General features: G+C 41.3%; 1 protein-coding gene across 1 annotated transcript in view; it reads right to left on the bottom strand.

Moving 5' to 3' along the window:
* CCDC6 (coiled-coil domain containing 6) overlaps positions 1-20,931 on the bottom strand; it is a 104,602-nt gene that overhangs the window by 42,345 nt on the left and 41,326 nt on the right. The window contains 1 exon segment of the mRNA XM_030334345.1: positions 11,224-11,373. Within this exon segment, the coding sequence (XP_030190205.1) occupies positions 11,224-11,373 (150 nt within the window).

The following is a 20,931-nucleotide window of genomic DNA, read 5'->3' as shown; positions in this document are numbered from 1 at the left end:
ATCCCGCTGGATGAGCACAATTTGTCTACTTTATGGACAATGAGTATTTGGGTCATTTCTGGTTTTTTACTATTACGTGCAATGCCACAAAAAACATTCTTGTATACATCTGGTGTACATATGCAAACATCATGAATATATCCAGGACTGAAACTGCTGAGTCACAGACCGTGAATATTTCCAGTATCATTAGGTAATGCCAAACTGCTCTAAAAGCAGCAACCATTTCCATTCCCTGAGAGCATACAGAAGACTTCTCTAGTAATATCTTCTTGTGTTTTATTTTGCCTTTCTTGATTACTAATGTGTACTTGTTCATTTGTTTCCTGCTCATATGCCTATCTGCTTGTGCAAAGAGTCTGTTCAAGTCTCTATCCATTTTCTTTGGAGCAGTCCATTTTTCATACTGATTCGTAGTCTCGTGTTAGTTATACAGGTTGCAAACATCTTCTCTCACACTGTGGCCTGTCCTTGCGTTCTCTTTATGTGATTTCCAATGACATGTCTTTGTTCTTCTCTAGGCATTACTTAATGGCAATACTCCCAAATTTCTCTGTTGAAAGAAATCTATCCTGCTGCCTATCTGTAATCTCCATATGGATGTCTAGACCACTCAACTGAAGTTCTGACCTTCTCACTCCAAGTCTACTCCACTTAAAGCCTTTCCCATCTTAAATTATGGTTAACTATATTCTTCCAATCATGGATGCCAAAATCTCCAAGTCTGTTTTGAGCCTGTCTTTTGCTCATGCCCACTTCTAATCCATCCTCAATCCAATAGGATATTCCTTCAAAATGTACCTAGAACCCAATGGTCACCATCTTTACTACCACATCCTAGAACAATCAACCCTATCTCAGTGTGGATTATGGAATAGTCTTATAATAGACAGCCTAGCTCCCACCTTGGCCTCCACTCCATAATTTCTTCTTGAGATAGCAATCAAGGCAAGATCATTTCACTACTTTGTTCAAACCCCTTTCCTGCCCCCCATGGCTCCCACTGCAGACTGAATGCCAAACTCATGATTATGGCTCAATGGCTCTACGTGATCTGCATGCTGGCCACCAAACCCCCAGTACCCATTACCTCCTCAATCTCAACTCTTACTCCTCTCCCTCCAAGACTGCACTCCAACCACATTGGCCTCTCTGCTGCTCCTCCAACATGGCAGGCACGATCCCACCCAAGGCCTTAGCACTTTCCTGTCCCTTCCAGCTTCAATGCTCTTCTCTCTGAAATCCACTTATAGACATAGGTTTTTTTTCCCCCTAACAAATACAGTACCATACTATAAATGTATTTTCTTTTAAGTTTATTTTTTTTATTTTAAGAAAGAGAAAGAGAGCAAGCCCGAGTGGGGAAGGGGCAGAAAGAGAGGGAGAAGGAGAATCCCAAGCAGCCTCCAGGCTCTCAGCACAGACGGTGATATAGGGCGAATTCTCACAAACTGTGAGATCATGACCTGAGCCGAAATTAAGAGTCAGACACATAACTGACTGAGCCACCCAAGTGTCCCTCTTATGATTTAAGAACATTTTTTCTCTAGCTTACTTTACCGTAAAAGGATGGTATATAATACAAATAACATAAAAAATATGTGTTAATTGACCATTTATGTTACAGGTAAGACCTCCAGTCAATGGCACGCTATTAGTGGTTAAGTTTTTCAGGGGAACTAAAAGTTATACACAGATTTTGATTGGGGGAGGGGAGAGAAGGATGGGAAGGGGGAGGTGGCACCCCTAAGCGCTGTGCTGTGCAAAGATCACCTGCATTTTTTCCTTGAATGTTTGATACAACTTGCAGTAAAACCATTTGAGCCTGCAATTTTTCACTACAAAAGGTTGTTTCTCACCTATTCAATTTCTCTAATGGTTACAAAGCTCATGTTTTCTATTTCTTCCCCAGCCAGTTGTAGACAGTATGTTTTTCTATTAATTTGTCCGTTCCATCTAAAATTTCAAATGTACTGGGCACCTGTGTTGCTCAGGTGATTAACCATCCAACTTTGGCTCAAGTCATGATCTCACAGTTTATGAGTTCAAGTCCCACATGGGGCTTGCTGCTCTCAGTGCAGAGCCCGCTTTGGATCCTCTGTCCCCTCTCTCTGCCCCTCCCCCACTTGGCACTCTCTCAAAAATAAACATTAAAAAAAAAGACTAAAAACAATTTAAAAATTTCAAATGTATTGCCATATATGATTATTCATGAGTTATTCACTCTCCTTTTGAATAGCTACAAGAAAAATTGTGATATGTTTCCTGTTTCCTAACAAAGATTTCAAGCTTGATCTTTGTTTCTTTGAATGTAGTAAGCATGGCTGCTCTGGAGTCTGTGTCTGATAATTCCAATATCTAAAGTATTTGTGAAGTCCATTTCTGTTCTTTCATTTCTACTAGTTGACATCCATGAAATCTCATATCCCCATGTGCCTGGTTCTCCTTGAGTGCTGGGCAACATATTTGAAATTGTATTTGTAGGTGAAATTTGTGGTCTAGGATGATGGTATCTTCCTCCAGAAAATTCTGTTTTCTTCTGCCAGGCACCAGAAGACTGGGTCTACCTTAATCCAAAACAAAAGCTTCATGATTTACAGTTCACCAGGTGATACAAAACTAGTTTGTTCTTGGGGCACCTGGGTGGCTCAGTCAGTTGAGCGTCTGACTTCGGTTCCGGTCATGATCTTGCAGTCTGTGAGTTTGAGCCCCGCATGGGGCTCTGTGCTGACAGCTCAGAGCCTGGAGCCTGCTTCAGATTCTGTGTCTCCCTCTCTCTCTGCCCCTCCCCTGCTCACGCTCTGTTTCTCTCTCAAAAATAAACATTAAAATTTTTTTTTAAAAAAACCTGGTTTGTTCTTATCCTAAGGTTCATGATTAAAGTGTAGGTCATTTATTGCTGTCTCCATCTTTGGCCAACGCTGAGCTTTAACTTCTGTAACCTCAGCTCCACACAACTACCATAGCACAGCTCAGTTTCTCTGCTGTTCCATAAGCAGCAGCAAATGCTCAGGACAAAACCAGCCCTGGGAGTTTGGGTCTTCCTAATACCCACCTCCCCCAGATCATAGCCCAGCAGGCCTTCTCCATCTTGCTAGTTCTTCATGCTTTAAAAAATATTTAAGAGCATTCTGTGTAGGTTTTATTGATCCTCAGTGAGGTTTGTCTGAATTACCTAATCTGTCATTTTCTAGAGGGGAAGGTATAAGCAATTTTTGCAAGGCAATAGCTGGGCTCTTCCAGAAAATTATTTTTTAAATGCTATTTTCTTGTCAACATTCTCAACATCAAGGACAAGCCCTCATAATTTCCTTTTTTTTTTTTTTTTGAGAGAGAGGGCACAAGCAGGGGAAAGGAGCAGAGGGAGAGAGAAGAAGAGAGAGAATCTTAAGCAGGCTCCATGTTCAGTGCGGAGCCCAATGCAGGGCTCGATCCCACAACCCTGGGATCATGACTTGACCCAAAATTGAGTCAGATGTTCAACTGACAGAGCCACCCAGGAGCCCTACAAGCCCTCATGTCTGAACAGATGGCTCCACTACAACATCGGGCTTCCCATCCACCCAGAATACCTAGTGGGCTAAGTTTGAGTTTGCCAGATTCCCCACAGCACAAAGCTGTTTAAAGCATTAACGCCTTTAGAGAAATCTGGTTAGGAGAAAATTAAAAAAAAATTTTTTAACATTTTTTTGTGAGAGACAGAGAGAGACAGAGCATGAGCAGGAAGGAAAGGGGCAGAGAGAGAGAGAGAGAGAGAGAGACACAGAATCCAAAGCAGGCTCCAGGCTCTGAGCCATCAGCACAGAACCCAATGTGGGGTTTGAACCCACGAACTACGAGATCATGACCTGAGCTGAAGTTGGACACTTAACCGACTGAGCCACCCAGGTCCCCTAGGAGATTTTTAAAAGATCCTCCACAAATAATATAAAGAAATCCTTTAGGGCCTGGAGTCGGCCTACTGCATTGAAAATGCAATTTGTAAAACCTAACACTTCCTTCTTCTGAGGAATAGTGTTCAGTCCAAATAAAGAATTCATTCTAACTTGAGACATTACTGTGAACTAAAACAAGGCCACACCTTTATGAATAAAGAGGAAGAAAGTGAAGGTAGCTCCGTATTTTAAGGTAATTACTGACTGGGCTGACTGTAAACGGTTTTGAAATAGAAAACCTACCCAAGAAGTGCAAAACAGGGAACATTTATAACTGCAGTGTTTTAAAGTCATTTAAAAAATGTTTCCAATGATGGCTCAAGTCCATCTACAGTGGAGCCAGACTCATCTTTTCACCTAGAAATAACCATGCTTTCTCCTACCCTGGAGAATAAAGTAAGCTCCCACTCCAGCTTCATCTCATTATTTTTCATTTCATTGTCTGTCTACTTTTGTTTTCTCTCTACCTGAGTTTTCCCACACTTTTCAAAGGAAGTCAGCATGGGAAGCTTGAAAGCCTCTACTCTTGCCCTTACATTTTTGGAGTCCACACTGGCACATCCAATCTAGACCTAATGTCAACACACATGCATACACTTGGAAAGAAACTCCATGATTTCTTAGAGTCTTAACAACTGTATCACGTTCATTTTATTTTCTAATCGTAATGCAAATTGTGTTGGACAGAGATTTCTGGCAGGCTACTAAACAGGAAAATTCTGGCTCATAATTTGGCCTCTGGAGGCTACATCATTTAAAATGCATTAAAAACATCCCGGGAGCCTTTGCAGATGTATTGGGAAACACAACGTACAAGCCCCTTGCTCCGTAAAAAGAAACAAAGAACAGACAATGCTGAAGTTCAGAATGTTTATAATGAAAAACAACACACACACACACACACACACACACACACACTCCCTCTCTCTCTCTCTCTCTCTCTCTCTCTCTCTCTCTCTCTGACCCTACTGTTCTGTGAGCTATAGGTAACAGCAAATTTTTCAGATCAGCATTAATAGCCCTGAAAAAAGCCAGAAGGGCTACTGCTCTGGCCACCTTAATGAAGAACATATTTCACAGTCTCTTCTCCTCTTCCATGGGGAGGGCAGAAACAGTGTTCATCCGAACTGATGCGAAGGCCATCCGAGCCTAGGTGCCTTTAAAACTAACTAGAGTATCTCATGTGTATTTATTGCCCTGACATGAGATTTTGCTGCCTGCCCAAACAAAATCACTACACTGCCACCCTAGTAACTAGGCAGACTCGGGGTGAGAGGCAGGCGGCCTCACATTCTGGTGCACATACTTCACAAGAAGGGATCTGAGACTCTATGCTCACTGGTTGTGCCCGCGGGCATGCCTGCTACCCTGAGACACAGCCTGTCTGGGGCTGGGGAAGCATGCACTCCAGAGAGCACAACCAGTAAGATGGTACTTGAAGGAGAAACCGCTTCTCCAGAACTGAGGGGAGGAGAAGGAAAGGGTAAACCAAGTGGTTAGCCTTTGTCTAGATGAACAGGCAGGTTCAGGGACTTACTTGAAATCTTCCTGTCAGTTTTACTCCTATGCAAAGAGACGGAGGAATAACGCTGTCGCCTGATGTCCCTCTGAGCTGCTTGGCTATCAGTCACTTGGTAGCGGCAGCTTCAACAGTGGCTTTTGCCCTCAACTTCCTTCCTTTCCTGTCTCGCCTTTCTATGGATGCTAGGAAACATTAACTACATGTGTTCTGGAAGGCATTCTAACCTCAAGGACCAAGTCAGTAATAATAAAGCCATGCCATTAAACAAGAGATCCAGAAAAGTGTTATTCTTAAGTACTTTGAATCATCAATAAGAATGTGCCCTTCCATAAGGATATAATACTTTCTACTGTAGCAACAGTGGCATTATTTTCTGAGGACCAGATCCAATTTCAAATATGAATCAAAAGTACAAAACTATTGGGGTGCCTGGGTGGCTCCATCGGTTGAGCGTCAGACTTCGGCTCAGGTCATGATCTCGCGGTTTGTGGGTTTGAGCCCCGCGTTGGGCTCTGTGATGACAGCTTGGAGCCTGCTTCGGATTCTGTGTCTCCCCCTCTCTCGCCACCCCCCCACTCATGCTCTGTCTCTCTCTAGTCTCTCAATAATAAATAAATGTTAAAAAAAAATTTTTTTTAAAGTACAAAACTATTAACCTATTTGTTATTTTAAGGTCTAAAATTTAAAAGTTGGATTAGATTAAAAAAAGTCAGAGATATATATGTAATACCCAGTACCCTTCTTATCTTAGCCCTGTTCCAGGGCTTTAAAAAAAGAAAAAGTATTCATTAGCAATTGGCAGCAGTTGAGAAGATTGCAGACAAAAACAGGACTTCCCAAAGAGCAGAAGTAAACTTGATGCATCAGGCTTGCATCAAAGCAAGTGAAAAAACTCCAGGATTGCTAAAGCCATTATCAATCTCAGCAATGACAGGTCTTCCAATATGCATGATTGGTGATTGGTAGTTAACAGGGGAGTTAAGAATTATTTAAAAAAAATAGTTTTAAGACTGAGGGCCTGTGGAATAAGTCATATTAGGACTGACAAGACAGTTAAGCTAGGTATTAAAGCAGTCTGATAATACTAGTTCTTAATGATTTGAGCATTCCAGAATCTTCTTTCACTTGCAAACGCACCCAAGACTGCAGCAGGCTTCACTGCACTATGATGCATGACAGTCACAGCTATGATAACACTCTGAGCTCTCAAAGCCAATGACACAGAAGGTTCCAAAAGGTAAGGACAAAACAAGCATCAGAATTTTTCAATTTCCTTTTTAGGAAATAAGACATTTTCTATTTACAAAAGTAATGCAGGTTGCTTTTACAAAATAAGAAGGAAAAGGATATAAGAAAACTAATATAACCCAAAGCTTAGCACCCAAATATAATTACAACTAACATTTTGGAAAATAGTCTTTTAGATTGTTTTTCTAATGTACATGTTATATATCAAAATCTGATGAAGAGTTTGCTCACAAAACATTTCTTGTAAATTTTAATTATAAATTCTGGTTAAACTACAACTTCTGTTTGAGGCATTCCAGAGCTGAATCTGGTTCAGATGCAGGCTTGTGCTGAACTTAGCAAAAGTACCAGAAGGTTCTTTTTGGGACAGTTCTCAATCAGATAATCAATTCTATGGTCTGGGCTCAAAAGGATGCAGATTTTTCAAATAAGTTTTCATAAAATGAAAGTATAATTTTCTGGCCATCTAGGGGATATATACAAAAGCAAGAGAGAAAGCATGCTTTTTGTGTGTTTTTGTTTCAGTGATGCTTAATATATGTAAAAATATTTAGGCTATATCCCAAACTTGATCTTCTAGGACAAAAGGATTTCCTCTCATCCACACTTAAATAAACTTCCATTTGTAAAGGTATTAGATACCAGTTCTGTTATGGCAGATGGGAAGGGAAGGGAAGGGAAGCGTGTCCCCCACAGCAATGATCTCAGTTTGTTTTCAGATCCAAAGAATCCCTTTGAAATGCACATAAAAGCACTGTCCAATCACTATGAGAGACAACAGTCAAAGCACGGTGACAAAACCAAAATTGTTCCACAAATGGCCTCAGTGGCCTTGGGGTGAAAAAGGCAAAATACTTTCATGGTGAACAGGTCAATTCACTCTTTCGTCTATCAGGAACACCTGCATACAGTTTCTCTTCTCAGGCTTTTCAAAAAAAAGGTCTATCTAGAAGCACCATCCTAGAGAGCCATGTTAAAGTAATTACAAAATTAGAAAAGTCTACTGGTACCAATTAGCCTAAAAAATCTCCAGATGGAGATCAGTTCTTCCACACTGTGTGGCAGAAAATGTGAGCCTTCAACAAAGGGGCTGATATCCTGAGGCAAGCCTCAGGATGGGTAACAGAGGGTGGCAGACCCTCCCGCAGCCAGATGAGCTCTCTCCAACTGGCCAACAACAGAGGAGGGCCTTGGGGTTCTACAACAAAGGTATGCTGTGATAGCTGAAGTCTAAAGTGAGAGATCATCTGTCATGCCACAGAACACACATAGGTCTAGAACTTGCCAGAGACGTCAACCTCAACTCCCTGCCACCCATCTCCTTTCAAGGGCCTAAGAACCAGGAAGGGGGCATGAGGAGTATCTCTTTAATGGGTACAGAGAGTTTGGTTTTCAAGAAGTTCTGGGGATGAATAGTGGTGATGGGTGCACAACAGTGTACCTAATGCCACCACGTTATACACTCAAAAATGGCTGAAATGACAAATTTTATGTTATGTATATTTTGCTACAATGTATATATGTGTGTATATACATATATGTCTGTGTGTACACAGAACCAAGCTGGGATTCCTGAGAGATGGTCTTGAAGACATGCTAAGTATTCATTTGTCCAGATTCTTTAAGTTCGACCACAAACGAGCTACAGTCTTACTAAGAGCTCCCCCAGCAACAGAATCATACCTTCATACTATATTCCTTGTTTTGACTTGGCCACATGAAGGCTAGTGCTACATGTTATATACTACTTTTGGTAAAAAAAAAAAAAAAAGTTTATTGCACTGTTCCATTTGCATAGTATTCAATCTCTGTAGAAAGATCCATGCCTCTGGAAAATTTTAAGTTTTTAATATATGAAAATTATTTTTCTCATGATCAAGTATAAAACTACTTAAAAATTTTTTTTTAATTTTTTTTAATATTTATTTATTTTTGAGAGAGAGAGAGAGAGAGAGAGAGAGCGCGCGAGCACGTGAGTGCGTCGGCGAGGAGGGGCAGAGAGGGAGGGAGACAGAATCTGAAGCAGGCTCCAGGCTCCAAGCCGTCAGCACAGAGCCTGATGCCTGGCTCAAACCCACAAACTGTGAGATGGTGACCTAAGCTGAAGTCCGACGCTTAACCTACTGAGCCACCAGGCGCCCCCCTCCCTTTTTAAAAAAAAAAAAATTTTTTTTCTTTTAATGTTTTTGATTTCTGAGACAGAGAGAGACAGAGCATGAGAGGGGGAGGAGCAGAGAGAGAGGGAGACACATAGTCTGAAGCAGGCTCCAGGCTCTGAGCTGTCAGCACAGAGTCCGACACAGGGCTTGAACTCACAAACTGTGAGATCATGACCTGAGCCGAAGTCTGTCGCTCAACCGACTGAGCCACCCAGGCAAGCCCGCCCCCTGCTTTTTTTTTAATGTCTATTTATTTTTGAGAGTGAGAGCACAAGCAGGAAGGGGCAAAGGGGCAGACACAAGAATCCAAAGCAGGCTCCAGGCTCCAAGCTGTCAGCACAGAGCCCAATGCAAGGCTTGCACCCATGGACCGGGAGATCATGACCCAAGCGAAAGTTGGACATTTAACCGACTGAGCCACCCAGGTGCTCCAAACAATTTTTTTTTTTAGATCTAAGAATTATGAAAAAAAAAATTACTGTATTTCTCCAGGTTATAGCTTTAAATTCACCTCCTTTTTCTGTTGCATATGGCTCTTCTGTTCTTTTAGTGCCTTATTTTAAGGGATATCAATGTCTTTGGGAAAAAGGTGGGTTATGATAATAAACTACACACTATAGAACCATTCACAGTGAAGATGAACCTTTATAGAGAACAGAAGCATGATGTGGCTAGGTTTTGGCTGCTTTATAAATAATTTGGTAAAAGACTCTAAATACTAATAGCCATTTAAGTTGAAAGCAAACACTGTTTCTTCCAGTGTTAAAATTAGAGCACGTGATTACACGCTAAACTAAGAAAAACAAACTGTAATTGCATCCCTCTAGTTCTAGAAGCAATATGCAGAGTAAGTTGTCTGATGCTGCCAAGGTGAGAGAGAGCCAGAGGTCAAACTAACCTTGTCCCTCATTTTTTCCTCTAAATCTGAATGCACACGAATCAATAACGAGTTCCACACAGAAACTGTGCCATAAATCTCTGCAGGACAATAATAATGCCTGGCTACCTCTACACTTCATATTTCAACAGCAGCCATCGAAACCGAATTTTGTGTGAGACGGTAACAGTATCTTTATTCAGTAATTAGGCAGAAAGATGGGGTCAAAGTTGACTGAAGCACTGTCCAGTCTTAACATTAAAGTTTCTTTACCAAAGCTTCCGGCTTTCTCTCACAGGACTGTCCATGTTGGAAGGTAAGAAAAGGATTTAGGAAGCTTTTTAAAAGCCTCAAATATCCTTTTATTATAACTTCACTAAAATACATCCTTCAACCAAATCAATGAATGAAACAGTCAGCAATGCCCTTGCATGGAGGGTACAAGGGGTGCGTCTACCTAGCTTCCACACTCACCTGACAAAGTTTATCCTCCTGGAATAATTTTATATCTGCTAGTGATTTTGGACAATCTGTGCTCAGTAATGAAAACTTAATATCCTACTTGTTCTTTTTAAAAAATTTTTAGTGTTTATTTTTGAGAGAGCGAGAGCGCAAAGGGGGGAGGGGCAGAGAGAGGGAGACACAGAATCCAAAGCAGCTCCAGGCTCTGAGCTGTCAGCAGAGCCCCCCGTGGGGCTCAAACCCATGAGCCATGAGACCATGACCTGAGCTGAAGTCGGTAGCTCAACCAACTGAGCCACCCAGGCACCCCTCCTACTTATTCTTAAATTCATGGTAAGTAGCATACAAAATATTTGCCCTAAACAAATTTTACTTTTGTAATTTATAAGCTTTGAGGGGAAAAGAAAGGAGAAAAGGAAGGAGACTCTGAATGAGAAAAATCAAACCTTCCTGTATGTTTTGTGTTGTGTCTTCTATAACCTATCCGAGATTAATGCTGTTTTAATAGCTGTCTGATACTTATTTGCTCAGTAACCTATTACTCACCCATTTGAACACACCTGATTGTATGTAATTTTAACTACCGATCACGGATATCTTGTATTCCCCCCCCCAACTGACATTTCACTTTACAGCCTCATATTTTAATGCAGAAGACCCATTTCTGCTACACAAATGTTGATTTATTCCTTACAGAATCAACATAAAAGGAGAAAAAAATTCCACATTTACTGTTAATCCTCCTATTTCCAAAACACTACTTACAGCAATTGCTCCTGTGCTAAGGCTTCAGGCTCATCAGAAACTTCTTCAGGTGCCCACAGCATAAAATCCCTTACCCAAGCAGATGAGTCACAGAACCAGTCTGGAGTATTACACTGCTTCCATCTTTACCTGGTCTTTTTAATCTCCAAAAAACTTTGGCTATAAATGTTTCAAGCAAAGTACTCTATCAAAGTCATTTTTTCCTAGAGAGGAAAACAGGCAGAGAAGATGTAAGGCGAGAAAAGATAAATTTACCTGCATCAACTTTCTGGAGAGCTCATTAGTGAGGAACTCTTCTTCCTTCTCATAATTTACAGCAAGGGTTTCTTTCTCCTTCTGCAAAGCCTGAATTTTCTTGAATAAAGTGTTACTGATGAATTCTTCTTCTTGCTCAGCCCTGGCTTGCTGTTAAAAAAAAAAAAAAAAAATTAAAACAGAGCAACAACAAAAAATATGTTAAGCAAACAGGAAATTTACAATGGAAATAATGTTCTTATTTGCAGAAAGGGCACTCATTTTAATTAGATCTCTATTTTTACTTGTGAACCAGTGCACCCCAAGACACATAAACCAGAGGGGCTGAGCAGCAACCCTAAAAGAAAATCTGGCTATTCCCCCAAAGAGCCTCCCTGAACTACAGACGGCCTTCTTCTTAAATTGACGTTTTGAATAAATTCATAAAGACTGTTTTACTGTTTTTAGAATCAATCCCCATTCAGTAGAATACAGAGAGCTCATCAGATGGCACACAGGTCCAATTCTGTGCATCAATTCATGATAACTCTCTGTAAGTCACTACATCTCAAAGGTCTGTAATAAAGCTGAAATATCTAGGCAACATTTTTTTACTGAAGCAGAGTTCACCTTTTGAGGATATTACTGAAAGGATTTGGATAAGCAATTATAAAAGCAATGCACACTGCATGCTCAACGAATAGTAATTGGAAGGAAATACACACCAAATGGTGATAAAGTAGCTACTGAGGTAGGAATCCAATGGGTGAAAAGTAAGGGTGGATGAGAGGAGTTTTATTTTCTACTTTATTAATTTCCCTACTGGGCATTTTTGGAGGTGAGAGCAAGGACAGACATTACTAAATTTTAAGAACAGAAGAAAAGAGGGTCAGAATAATTCGAGAAGAAAATATTCTTCTGAACCACTTCCCCAAACCTATATTTTAACAGAATACACACCAAAAAACTAACCATCCTTGAAGGAAATTAATCTTTTCAGAAATAGGAAACTTGTTTCAAGTGAACTCAACTCTACTCAATGCACTTTTTAAACCCCATCATTTTGAGGCATTAATCCCAAACAATGTGTTCCTGTTTTATCAGCCAAGTCAAGGGAGAAAGAACTATATCAATTCCAAGTTGCCAGCACCTGTCACTTCAAGAATATGAAAGCCAGAGAGCAGGAGACAAAAGGGCACCAGCACTAAACAATTACAACCTTTATTGTACAGCCTCTGACAACCACTCCCAAAATCTGGTGGCTTAGATTTCTGGACATATTCTCTAGCTTCCCCAGCATCCAGCATCCGTGCCCAAACAGACTGGGTTTCTGAGTCTGTCCTCTGTGCTCTCCTGTCAGTGGCCGAAAGGAAGTCCTTCAGTCCCCAGAACTGCTTGTCAAACAATTCTACAAAAGAGAGTAGCATGTCGTATTTCAACTGAGAAACAAAGCTATAGAAAAAGTGAGAACTTTGGGACCAGGTCCAGCACTCAAGTTCTTTAAGAAACCATTTGGGATATGCCCGGAGAGCTGAACATAGCTAATAAATGTTTATTTCCATCCAAGAGCGCCCAGGGAGATATCCCTAGGTTCCCGAGGGCTCCCAGACACTTGGATGTTTTGTTAGCCCTTCCCAGGGCCCTACTCTCCTCTCCACTCCACGGCTGAAGGTACTTACTCTCCCCCTTGAAATGAGTCCCCACTCCTCTTTACAAGTCACACACTTCCAGGTGGGCCAATGGGCAGGAATCCCAAGTATGTATGGAGGCACACTTAACTCACGTATCTAAGCCTGCAATCTGTTTAAGCTACTTGTTTTTCTGGTTTTGACTGACAACATCCTACACAATTTGATTTCTGATTATTCTAAAAGTTACAGAACAAAAAGGTAGAGGGGAACTGTAAGGCTTTTGCTAGTGATACCGCACTTCCTATTTAAAAGGGTGTTTGCCATAAATTATTTTTCTTATCAGGTCAGACTCAACTTTCGTGCGTGTTGCCACACACTCGGTATTTTAGACAACTGGTGTATATGATCACAAGCAAGAAGAGCCAGACTCAGGCTCAGCAGACCACCCTCCCCTTCTGCACTTGGGGCCTGGAAGTAAGAAGTTGGAAATAAGAGGCTAAGCCCCAAGTGTGTGTTCTCGTAGCTTCCACCCCTGCCTCCCCCTCCATCTAACCATTAAGTTGCAGGGACAACAGATTTCAGTGTAATATAAAACAGTACTCTGCGATAAAAAGTAGATTAGTGGTTGCCAGGGGCTGGGGGAGGGGATGCGTGGGAGATGGGGAATGACTGCTAATGAGTGCAGAATTTCTTTTTGGGGTGATGAAAATGTTCTGAAATTAGTGCTAACAGTTTACACAACCTCGTGAATATACTAAAAATCAATGAGGTGTACACTTTAAAAGGATGAATTTTATTGTATGTGAATTATATCTCGATTAAGAAAAAGCACTCTGATAATTAGCAGGGCCTGTATTTCCCGGGGCACCTGGTCTCCTTTGCAATTCTTCCCAGGGAAAGCAGCAAAATATTAAAAGGATGGGGGAGGGGAAGTGTTGAGGAGCACTGGATCTGCTCTAAAGTGCCTTCCAAAGTAAGTGACACATCGCTGGTCATGAGAGGCTGAGGCTTTAGCTAACAAAATTATTCACCATTTAGAATAGCTGCTTAATTCTAGGCAAAGCCCATTAATGGAAAATGCGCGCTCAAGGAGCCCTGAATAACAGGAGGAACTGCTGGTGGAAGCTGGTTACAGCCTATCTAACTTCACAGGGGTTACCGGGGGTTACACAGATTCCATCAAAGGCCTCCTTTAGCGAAGTTTCTGGCACTTTTTGGTTCTGTGTGTTACCCTGCCTCCCACAGCATCTGACATCCAGAGGAGAAGATACGGGAGCACAGGAGTCCAGGTGCCCAAGCTGTAAAACCTCACTCACCCTTTTTCTAGTTGGTCACAGGTCACTTTAGGAAGGAACACATAAATGAGGACAAAAGATAAGATGCTGTATCCAATATAGCCTCAGAGGAAATTTCTGAAAGATCAGACAGAGTGTACTGACAACCAGGGGTAAAAAAAAAACTTGATTATCAGAGTATGAGCCGTGAGTCACACAGGCAGTCAGTAGCCACTGACTTCCCCACGCAGCTTTCTCCCATGCCATGTGCATCAGGGGCCCAATTTCAGCCTTAGTCCTGGCTTTTTCTTCCCCTAATTCCAAAACAAGCCTTTTATTTAAGCTGTAAATGAATTATCTTCCCAGTGTGTTCCCCCCACAGAAAAGCCAAGAGCTCAGTAAAGAGTGGCCCAGGTGCTAAGAAGCAAGCCCCAGACACTAGCAGTCAGAAAAACAGGGGGACAGAGCAGAGATAAAACAGGCTACCTCAAAAAATCTCATCGGTTTTACCAATCTATCTCCCTTTTTATCTGAAATGCTTGACAATGTCAACATACTTAAAGACATCCAAATTCAAAAACAAAATTGTATTTCAAAAGCTAAATAAGTGAATCATGGTTCACCTATAACTCCATAAACTCTGAAAAGAAAATATGAAAACTTAGGAATGCTTTGAAGGAGGTTGTGTTCTGTATATGTCTGTAAAGTTGAGAACTGGGGAAATCTGGGGAAAATTTTTTAAAATATCTGTAACCCTATCTGCATGTTCAATATGGTTCTAGATGCTGTGTGTAGAAACTGGGCGACTCTGTATACTGTACTCACATATTTGCACCAGCTATTTTTACACTCTCCTAGCAGTAACCATTGGGATCTATAAATATGAGGACTAGAGCAGAAAGCAGGTCTCCACCATTCCTTCCCCATCCTACCAGAAGTCCAATGTTAAAAAAAAAAGGGGGGGGGGTACAGAAGAGAAATAGGGAAGGGGGCAGGACAGGAGAAATTTACCAAGTACTGTAAACACCAAAATTCTTAGAAAAATTATCTTCTCCTGAGTCACCACATATTCAGGCAACCATACTCTAAGTAAGCACTTAGATTTTCTGTGAATAAGGAAAACACAGCTCATTCTGACCCACTGCTATTATGATCAGAGCACAAATTTCATAGGATATTTCAGGGTGATTGTTTAGTTCTTCTGTTCTTTATCAACAGTACTTTGGAGATCAAGGGTAGGCGGAGAAAGCAGAATTCAGAAACTCTCAGCAGCACCACTCACTGCTGACAAGAAAATCCAAGTGCCAAAACCAAAATCATGTGGGCTGATGCAATTCATGATCTATCAAGCACAAGGAAGAGAACAGTTTTCCAAAGCAAGAAATGCAGGCAATATTTAATAGCAGCCATAGGTAAAAGATATAATCAAGAGAAGATACAAATGACTACCAAGATTACACATTAGTATTTGTGGGGTTTTTTAATGTTTTATTTATTTCTGAGAAAGAGAGACAGAGAGAGAGAGAGAGCAAGCACAAGTGGGGAAGGGGCAGAGAAAGAGGGAGACACAACCCAAAGCAGGCTCCAGACTCTGAACCCTCAGCACAGAGCCCAACACAGAGCTCAAACTCACGAACCACAAGACCTGAACTGAAGTTGGATGCTCAACCCACTGAGCCACTCAGGAGCCCCGACATTAACATTTGTTTTTAAAAATTACTTTTAAGTTGACTGCTTAATTGTTTTAATAACAAAAAACCATAAAACTAAGATACCTTGAAGCTCTCACGCTTAAGAGCCCAGGCAGGCTCTATTTATTATTTTAATTATTTAAATTTAGGAACTATTTAAATGTATTATTAATTTAAATTGACTATTCTGTTGCCTAGTCACATTTTAATGACCCACACATTTTAATGATCTTAACATCTCAGTTTGAAAGGGCATTGGAAACCAAACTGTAGCAGGAACCAACCCAGCACAAAGCCAGGGAAGTGAATAAAACCCTGCGCTCCGTCCACTGTCCCTCCACTTGGTTCACCAGAGCACACGTGGCTTGCTCTGGATGACGCTCAGAGTTCAACAGAACTCATGACTGATGGCTGGTGCCTCTTCAGGGATCAGTCAAGTACCAGGCATACCAGTGGGTTTGTCAACACCAAACACAGTCCTGCAGTGGTTCTGCACCAGCACCAGCAAGGGAGGGGTGGGTAGCAGGTGACACAGTCCATGAAGTACCTTTGTTTCTTTGACTAGGAGAATGAGAGAGATGATTTCAATTACAGGTGTCAGAACTGGAATTTACCACCTAGTCTGTGGGAGCACAAGGTTACATACACACTGCACTCCAGGCCTATTGTAAAAACAATGAATAATCGGTAAATTAAAGAGCTTATCTGTTCCATTCCAGTATTGCCAGCCAATCAGTAAGCACACAGGCATCACGGCAAAATCTTTATTAGCCCTTGCAACTGTGCTACTGTAACCCAGATGCTTAGGTCACTTACAGGACTGCAGGCAGAGAGAGCAAACAGCAACAAAGGGTGACCTGCAGGACAGAAGAGCTCGAGGATCTCGAGGTTATGAAGGACTCTAATTGCTACCAAGTTTTTTTATCAATCAACCTACAGTGCCTCACAAACCAGCTGTAGTGGAAGACCAGTCCTCACTATTCTGGTGTCAGGCTGCTTGGTTTACAAGACGCCTTTGCCCACGTCCAGCTGTGTGACCCCCAGGAGAGCCATGTGACCTCTCTGAACCACTGCCTTCTCCCCTGTAAAGTGAAAATAACGGCACCTCCCTCTGGGTTGTCTGTAAAGATATATTCATATAACTCACAGAAAGAGTTTATTAGCACAGTATCTTGCATAAGAAAGCACTCAAAAGACACTTACAAAAAGGCTTGGGGAGAAGCATGGAAGGATTACATGGAGGATTGATGAGAAAACAGTCAAGTCTTACAGAGTCTCCCTCCATTTAACTAAAAAGTTGAAATGGACATAATTATGGTACATCCATAGAAAAACACACAGTGGAACCATCAAAAATACATGGTCTGCACTTACTGTCATGAAAAGATGTCCAACAACAAAAGGTTAAGTGAAATACCAAAGTTGAATGTTTGTATTGAAGGTGGAACAAAACTATGTTGAGTTCCCAAGGAAAAAACACGTATCAAGGACACAGTGCATTATGAATAAGTTAACAAAAATGATTTACAGCTCTACACATTCGTACTAACCACCCTACCCTCAGATCAGCTAAGATTTCAGATATTCAAATTCTCATAAAGTATAAAACAGTATTATCTGAAACGTTGCAAAGAGATAAAATATGAACAAGCAGCAAGAGAATAGATCAGGCAGATTGGAAAAAGAAAACAGAACTTCTTAAAATCAATGTTTAAATTCATCTTGCATTTTGTATTTCAATAGCAAATTTGACACAGTTGAATCACAAAGACTGAAAGAAATACTTAAGAATCAATCCAGAATGTAACACAAAGAAACAAGAAAATGGAAAATGTGAAGGATGGCAATAGATACAGGAAGGAAATGAGAAGATTTAACACACATCTTACTAAAGATCAAGAAGGAAAGAATATTGGAAGAGATGATGGCTTCAGATGGTATATCCCAGAAATACTATCTGAGAATCTCCCAGAACTAATGAAAAACATGGACCTATCGATACAAAAAGCACCAAGAATTGGTGCCTAGACACATTTTAATCAAACTGTACAGCATTAAGACAAAATTCTAAAAAGAGTCTAAAGAAATGACAGATGATCCATAAATAGTCAAGTAGACTGGCCATCACTCCTCAACATCAATAGAGAAAGGAGACAATGGAGAATTCTCAAAATGCTAAAACCGGCAAACTATATACAAGGTTATCAAGAAAAACTATCTTCCAAGAAAGAAACAAAACCCACATTTCTCATATAAACCATAACTGGGTTTATCACCGACAGACCTACACTAATATGGCTTCTACAGGATGGACTTACCCCAGAAGAAAGGTCTGTAGTGCACAAAAAACTGGAGAGCAAACAAATCAGTAAAAATGAAGGACAATCTCAACAAAACCAGTGTCTAGTCTGTGAGGTGAAAATGTCAGTGACCCCTTTTGCTCACCTACAGACCCCAATAGTTAAAACCAGAAATAGACAAGCCCGCCTAACTCATGCTCTAACTATATAACCCATGGTGTTCATTTCTTACTGCACTCTCTTGCGGCATTGACAAAGCCATTCTACAAGGACCACAACATTCCGACCACCAGGCTAGGAGAGAGTGCCCAGAAGACCACACCCCACCAAATCACCTTCCCTGCCCCTAATCATGGCTGAACACAGACCAACCCCCACCCATGACCATGTGCTCCCTTGCCTCCCTTCTTGAAGGACCCTCCTATGGAAACTACAGCTATCACCTCACACAGTGCTGGAGAGGAGGCAGAATGCTGCTACCACTTTGCAAAAACAGTCGGGACGTTTCTCCAAGTTAAACCTAGAGTCACCATACAACTCAACCTCCTAGGTATACACTCAAGAACACTGAAAACTTTTTTTCCTGCAGAAACTCGTATACAAGTGTTCCCAGAAGCACTGTTCATGATAGCCAAAAAATGGGAACCCAAATGTCTATCAAGTGATGAACAGACAAAATGTGGTACGGCCATAAAAAAATAATAAAATAATGTCCTGACAGTACAACATGGATGAATCTTGAAAATATTATTTTTACTAAAAGAAACCAGATGAAAAAGGCTACAGAATGTATGATTCCATTTACAACAAATGCCCAGGACAGGCGAATCCAAAGGGACAGAAAGTACATTAGTCATTTGACTAGGGATAAATGTAGGGGGAAATGAGAAATGTCCATGAAATAGTATAAGCTTCAGTTCTGGGGTGATAAAAATGTAATTAAACACTGGTGATGGTTACATATGTTAGGAAAAACAACTGAATTGTACATTTTAAAAGGGTGACAGTTATGGTATGCGAATTAGATCTCAATTTAAAAGGGGGTGTGGGGGGCATGCTTAAGCCACTCTGGGAGACACAACAAACCCTTCGGTCCCCAGGGCCAAGCCCAAGAGCCCCTGCTTCAGGAGAAGAGGTAGAAGCAAAACCAGTCAGCAAGTGGAGGAGGAGGCGGAGTCCTTCCTCCAGAACTCAGGCAAAGATCCACTGCCTCTGGAGAATGGGTGGGAGACTGTCTTGAAGACCCACAGCAGATTCAAGTCAGAGACTGGCTACCGAAAAGACGGGCTGAAAAAAACGGTATCTCCAGGCACACAAACCTAAGACTAGCCCTGAGGAACTGAGAACCACCCCTTCTTCTACAAGGAGCCTAGAGAGGAGAAACCACCACAGTGTTGCTGAACAAGGGGCAAAGGCATGCAGATTATATACCGTAGCCCAGGCATTCAGGCACTTCTGAAAGATGAGAAGGCAGAGCAAGAACACTGAGGAAAACAGGGTACCCCAGGCCCCACTCTACGTGTAACGTACTGGAGGAATTTAAAGCCTGTGGTAGGGGCGCCTGCGTGGCTTAGTCGGTTAAGTGGCTGACTTCGGCTCAGGTCACGATCTTGCGGTCCGTGAGTTCGAGCCCTGCGTCGGGCTCTGTGCTGACAGCTCAGAGCCTGGAGCCTGTTTCAGATTCTGTGTCTCCCTCTCTCTGAGCCTCCCCCATTCATGTTCTGTCTCTCTCTGTCTCAAAAAATAAATAAACGTTACAAAAAAAAAAATTAAAAAAAAAATAAATAAATAAAGCCTGTGGTAAAAGGACAGAACTACAACCACCAAGAAAACTCAAACTCAGTTCAATTACTGATTAGACTGACTCAATCTCACACTGATGGGCTAACAAAGAGACATGCTCATTTCTGGGCATAAATAATTTTTCTCAGTCTTCTACAGACAATGTCTGTAGTCAATCAAAAATTACAAACAAAATTAGGGGTGCTGGGCTGGCTCAGTCAGAAGAACGTACGACTCTTGATCTCAGGGTCATGGGTTCAAGCCCCACGTTGGGTGTAGAGATTACTTTAAAAATAAACAAATAAAAGTAAAAAGATCCTATACAAGTAGGATAAAGGTTTTTTTTCCCCCCTCTTTACGTATGGAACCAATTCAAGGCACAGTTTTCAAAAGTATCTTGTATTTTCTCATTTTCTCTCCTATTGATCCATATTGGTAGTACACTCAAAGTGCTCTCAAGGCCCCGCCCTGGTACAGCACAATTCCCAAACAGTACTTTCCCCCAAATGAATCACGACACCAAATCAGCTGCCTTCCTTTCCTTATAAAACAAAGCTCTGAGCACTTAGCAGCCCTTTCAACTGACAACTGAGAAGCAATCGGACTGACCTAAATTATACTAAAATATGAAAGACTGTTTTCCTTACCCTGAGGATTTCCTATGAGAGGAAAGGAGAATATAATAGGATCCCTGGCTGAGTACTTTCACTGAGAAGTTCATTCCATCAATTATCTTGCTACACTATGTAACAAACCATCACAAAACACAATACTCATAAAGAACAATATATTATTTGTCATCATTCTATATGTGTTCCCTTGGCTGGTTTCAGTGAGCTTGGTCATGCTGCTGCATTCAGCCAGAAGTTCAGCTGAGCTAGTATGATCCAAGATCAAGGGAGTAGAAAAAGATTTCATCTTTTTTTTTAATGTTTATTTATTTTTGAGACAGAGAGAGACAGAGCATGAACAGGGGAGGAGCAGAGAGAGAGAGAGGGAGACACAGAATCCGAAGCAGGCTCCAGGCTCTGAGCTGTCAGGACAGAGCGCG

Source organism: Lynx canadensis, chromosome D2 (genome assembly GCF_007474595.2).
Source record: "Lynx canadensis isolate LIC74 chromosome D2, mLynCan4.pri.v2, whole genome shotgun sequence".
In the NCBI taxonomy this organism is placed as follows: domain Eukaryota; kingdom Metazoa; phylum Chordata; class Mammalia; order Carnivora; family Felidae; genus Lynx; species Lynx canadensis.
Note: the sequence above shows the minus strand (reverse complement) of the source record. Positions and strands in the feature narration are given on the sequence as shown.